This window comes from Triticum aestivum, chromosome 3B (assembly GCF_018294505.1).
Source record: "Triticum aestivum cultivar Chinese Spring chromosome 3B, IWGSC CS RefSeq v2.1, whole genome shotgun sequence".
Taxonomy (NCBI): Eukaryota; Viridiplantae; Streptophyta; class Magnoliopsida; order Poales; family Poaceae; genus Triticum; species Triticum aestivum.
In genome coordinates this window covers 498,266,581-498,272,047 of record NC_057801.1, presented here as the reverse complement: position 1 = coordinate 498,272,047, position 5,467 = coordinate 498,266,581, and the positions used below count along the sequence as shown (strand labels likewise).

Here is a 5,467-nt window from a genome sequence, read left to right as displayed (position 1 = left end):
GAAGTCTTCCTGGAGGTGGTGAAGGATGTGCGGGCGATCGTCACAAGGGGTTGGACAAAAGTGATTCGTGCCTATGGCATGCAGGAAGGCACATTATGGGCATTCCTCTTCTTCAACACCGTCGGCAGTCAAAATGATTTACACTTGTCTCTTCACCTTTACCGGCTTTAAATATTGTGGTTCATCATAGTTAATTGTTACCTAATCCTGTAACTACTGAACATATTGTACTGGCAATTTTATTTATGGATTCATTGTTGAACCATTGTGCTGAGAATTTGAATTGCACGTTTCATATTTCAAAATTTCCAATTCAAACAATAAATTACAGGCAAAAATAAAAATATACAGGAGCTAATAAAATAATGTGCACACGGTTAGAAAGAAAACAACGTGTGCGATGTGAAAAGAGAACAAACGGTCATGAAACTTTGCAAACGATTCTGGCAGTAAAAGTGCTTGTGATGGATAGCCCAATGCCACACAGTTTTCTACATCAAATCGTGTGTGATGTAGTTCATAAAAGCAAACAGTTAAACAAGGCAGAGTGTGTGTGATAGTTACACCTTTCACAGATGAGCGTATACATAAAACTGTGTGAGATGTATATACGAACGGAAACGTTTTCCCTGGATTGATTATGTGGGATGTACATAAGAACGGAAACATATTTCTTGAATTGACTGTGTGTGATATACATACGAACAAAAATGTTTTTTTGAGATTCACCATGTGGGATGTACATACAAACGGAAATGATTGGGTCTCGATGCTTCGCCTGATCGCACACGGCCCCAACCTGTGTCCCAGGAGGGCCTATCCCCGACGATTTCTGGGTCGTGTGGGAAGGACCCCTTATCGCCCACACCCACTTTGCGACAATTCCAAACGTTGTCGTGGAAAGGGGTTAAAAACCGTTGTATAGCACTGACGCGTACGAGTGCTAGCTTTGGCAGCAAAAGCGGCGGACATTCTCTCTGCTTCAGGGCCTTTGGAGAATAGGTCACTTCTTGCTCAGATACAAAATAGCCCTTCTTTCCCGCATCGAAAAATTGCTCATATTAGCAGGGGAAAAACATCAAGGCTCATCATCTTGCACGCCTAGCTTTGAAAGTACAACACAAAGATGTATTGTTTCGTTGCTTATATACTGATGCAATGCTTTGTTCAACCAGGGAAACTCTCTCTGTATCCACCGTGCTTTCTTTCGCGCTTGTGTATGTAAAATGCTCTTACGTTATTAAAATCTTTATGTTCAAAAATAATAATTCTATGAGCGTTTCTTCAAACTCACGAATTTTTTTCAAATTCAATGAACTTTTCTCAAAACTGATGAACTTTTTCCAAAATTGTTTTTTAAAAGCATTGAACTTTTTCTCAAAAGTGTTGAACTTTTTTCAAAAGATTGAAGTTTTTTCAAAACGATGAACAGTTTCAAATCCAAGATTCTTTTCATATAATTAAAAAATACAAGTGATATAAATATTGTGCAATAAATAGCGTGACCACGCTTTGTTTTTATACATGCGCTATTATGTATCACAAGTGGCAATGGCTCTAGTGGTTAGCTAAACTCGGACAAGGACTCAACGCCACAAGTTTGAATGTTGGTGAAGGCAGGTTTTTTGCGGTTTTTGTGTGTTATATGTTCGCCATGAAGCCGCGCGGGCTTCAACTTCCGCTGATTCGTGATCGGCCTAAGTCCGGCCTAAGCGAAGTCACGCGAGCGCCATCTTCAGGATCGGGCGCTTGATGCGCGGGTTAGGAGCTCCCGACGAATAGTTTGGGCAAACATATTTCTTCCTCAAATATGAGCTGGATTTGGAGGAGTCCGGACTTTCCACACAGTTGAATTTTAAAGAGCCTGTTGGGCGCCTATTTGATGTCCAAACACGTCCGGACAGATGAGAAAAAAATGAGCTTCGACCTTGAATAAAACCTCTGTTCATTTGTATGCATTGTGAGCAAACATTCACGCATTACAATTTTCCATGAAGAATGAAGCGGAAAAGGACCGAAAAAAAAAGAAATCCTGCAATTTGTTGGGCCGGCGGCCTTTACACAGAGGGAAAGCTAATTGTAAATTTTGGGCCCACTTCCTCATACAGGGCTCATCAGGTGTTTTCTAGGGCATCTCCGTGGTGCCTATATAAGCCGCATCACTTCTCCCAAACAGATCGCCCCCGCCGCCGCCGCCCCCGCCCCCGCCGCCGCCGCCCCCGCCCCCGCCGCCGCAGCCGCCGCCTCCGCCGCCCGCCGCCTACTTTGTCTTTCATCTTCTAGCTTCGTCTCCCACTCTGAGGTTCGTAGCCCGTGATTCAGACTATGATTTGTATTTGACTATAGCACTCGCACAGGTTACAAATGCCGGAGGCAGCAGCGCCACGTCACGACATTATCGGCTAACCCCAATTTCAGGTTGGTCTTCTTCGCTCGTCAGCTTCGATCCGTAGGTGCGTCATCTGATAATCAGCCACACCCACCCTTCTGATTTAAATCTAGATCTCACGAGGACCTATGAGAGTAAGGGTGACAGCGGTTGATTCAGCTGTTATTTGTAGGTTGTAAGATCTAAAAGCGAAGGACGAGCAGCGCGGATGCCAAAGCGGCGCTCCGATGAGCGTGTAGGCCTGGAGTCCAAGAGTCACCGTTGTCACTTGTATCTCGTCATCCATGATGAGGATGATAGATATGCCATCCGCAAGTTTGATTTATCGTTACACTCTTCTTCTGACCACACCGCTCTGCAGCGCCTACCTCCCCCTCTCATCAGCCTTGAGTCTCCGATGAGCGGATTGTTTGCGTCCATTGGCTCCAAAATCATGGTGATGGATACTGATCGGCCGGAGCGCATAGTACCCGTCTTTGATGTCTGCACGAAGTATCTCACCCTCGGTCCTCGGAATGGCTCACGGCCTTTTCGGCCCATATATTTACCCGTCGGTGATAGTCTCGCTGCACTGGACGAGGACTCCTCGGAGCTTCTCCGTCAACAGGAATGGGGATGGTCGTCTTGGCGCAGTCTACCGAATCCGCCGTTCAATCTTGAAGACATTACCTCCCACGCGGTGCACCCTGACAGCCGGACCATCTTTGTCAGCACAAAGACCACCACTTTTTCCCTTGATACCAGGCTGAATGATACTAAGTGGATGTGTCATGGCCAATGGAAGCTTCCTTTTGTTGGACGCGCTCACTTTGACCCTAGGCTGGACGCCTGGGTTGGGCTCTCTGGCGGCCAGGACACGCTTGGTTACCTTTGCTCCAGTGACGTCGTTTCAACAGATCCTGATGACCCCAGCGGCAACACACAGTCCCCATCTTGGAAGCTTAGTAAGAAGAGATTGTTCGGTGATAACCAGGCTGAGAAGCACATTGGCACCAATCTTGTCTACCTGGGGGTTAGACTCTTCTGCCTTGTGCACTACTTCTCTGTTAAAGATGATGCAAGTGGCTCAAATTGCAAGACAAGATATATGCTTCGGCTAACGACGTTCTCTCTTGAGTATGACAAAAACGGAGACCTGCGGACTGGAAAACCCAGCCGTGTTCAATGCTACAGTCTGCCTACACCATCTAATATCCTTGCCTTTCGGGATCCTGTTGCGTTCTGGTTGTAATGAAATCAATGTGTGTGTAGTCTATGCCCTTCTGCATGTGACAGACGTCAATGTCGTATTGTATCCCTTCTGCATGTATCAGACTTAAGTCGTATTTACAAATGCATTGTGATGATTACAGTGTGATGATATGGTACACAATCTATCGATTCAGTATTCTGTAACAATGGTTTCCAAGTGTTGCGTGCATCCTGGTAGTATTGTTATCCTACTACATGTATGAACTCTTAACACTGTTCTCTGTTAATTTTTAACTCTGTAACGTCTATTCTCCTTGTTATCTCTAAGGAACCGACCTTGAAGGCATTTTATTTTACCACTAGATATGCTAGTGCGTTGCAACAGAAGAAATATTTATCAATCCCTTAAATTTGTTTGCATGTTGCAGTGGAAGAAGATTCATCGTGGCTCTCCTCTTAAGGAACTGACCTTGAAGGAATTTTATTTTACTAGTAAATATGCTCAAAAAAAATATTTATCACTCCCTTAAATTTGTTTGCACTGCAATGGAAGAAGACTTCATTGTGGCTCATGAAAAAGAACTATGCTTTCAACATGACCATTTTTTTTGCAAAATGTTGTATGTATTGTTCAGTTTGCATCTTTCCTCATTGTATTCTCACCTCAATTGTTTCAGATTGCTGCTTGTAAGATAATCCTATCAGATATTATCAGCCCAACTTGCCCAACTTAAAGTGCTTTTGTGCCTGAAAGATTATCCTATTAGATATTATCAGCCCAACTTAGTGGTTTTGTGCTGTAAGATTATCTTAGTGGCATATGGATGCTTCCATACAATAAAGAACAAAGGAGCGGGTAAAAGAGGGTTTGTGTGTGCATATGACCGAGTGGGGTGGTGTCTTTTTAAAGGAAACTAGTAAGCCTAACTTAAAGTGCACGTGCGTAAGACTAAGAGCATCTCTAGCAGACCCCACATTCCGCCGACCTGTAAAATGCATTCGCAGTCATGGAATACGAGTTTTACAGGCCGGCGCGGACGGCCGCAGAGGCAGATCCCGCAAAACGGATCTCCTCCTGGCCCGAAAAACCTAAATTTGCACCTCAATTTGACCCAACATAATGCATTTTTTTTTACTTTTTCAACAACATTGGATACATAAGACATCACCAAATCTTTGCTAGAATAGCAAGATTAAAGAAAACAAGAACCACAATTATGCATTTTAGAAGATTTTCAACTTCCATAATTGCTCCCACTAGTTGGACCAATATCTTCTCCATGCATTCGCTGTTGATATGTGGATTCTTGATTTTGCATTTTTCTTTCTTCATCTTTGGTTCGAAAGAAGTAGACGTTGTTTCCCCTCTAGTTGCACATGCAGCCGCATCATTGCCTTCGATTTTACTAAGGAGTGCACGAACGTCTATTAAGTTTCTTTCAATCAATAAATCAATGTATTCGCCTTCCCAAAACCAAAATGAGCATCCATCTTCCTACACACATGATGATGTTCAAAATGAGCTACCACAATTGAACCAAAGAATGAGCTATCAAAATGAGCCGAATAAAAACAGCAGGTACCCCATTGTTTTCGCATTTGAAGAACACACATCTGGGGTGCTTCGGCATGCCTGAAGTTAGCCGCAGCACTGTCCGCATGCAGTCATCACACTGTATGAGCGGCACCGGCGAGCCACAGAGCCGTTGCGCGAGCGCCGAGCCCGGTGGACGGCCGGCCGAATCCATGCCCGCAAACCGTCAACGGCGACGGGAGGACGAACTCGTACCTGCATGCGGCGATGCGACCTTGCCGGGGCTGCGCGAGATGCTCCCCGACCATTCCATCGCTTGGCACATCCTCTGGCGGTCGGAAAAGCCAAATCCG

At 44.7% G+C, this 5,467-nt stretch overlaps 1 protein-coding gene across 5 annotated transcripts; it reads left to right on the top strand.

The window, feature by feature from the left end:
• The first annotated feature begins 2,183 nt into the window (after positions 1 to 2,183).
• On the top strand, positions 2,184 to 3,746 carry LOC123070572 (uncharacterized). Of its 5 annotated transcripts, none has more exons than XM_044493828.1 (3): positions 2,184 to 2,302; positions 2,358 to 2,418; positions 2,562 to 3,746. In XM_044493828.1, exon 3 carries the CDS (start codon positions 2,598 to 2,600, stop codon positions 3,618 to 3,620), a length of 1,023 nt encoding a protein of 340 aa, XP_044349763.1. In that variant the 5' UTR covers positions 2,184 to 2,302; positions 2,358 to 2,418; positions 2,562 to 2,597; the 3' UTR covers positions 3,621 to 3,746. The 5 variants fall into 5 exon arrangements, with proteins under 5 accessions (XP_044349763.1, XP_044349762.1, XP_044349758.1 ...); XM_044493827.1 differs by having other exon boundaries at positions 2,358 to 2,453; positions 2,549 to 3,746; XM_044493823.1 differs by having other exon boundaries at positions 2,192 to 2,302; positions 2,358 to 2,453.
• Positions 3,747 to 5,467: the final 1,721 nt, after the last annotated feature.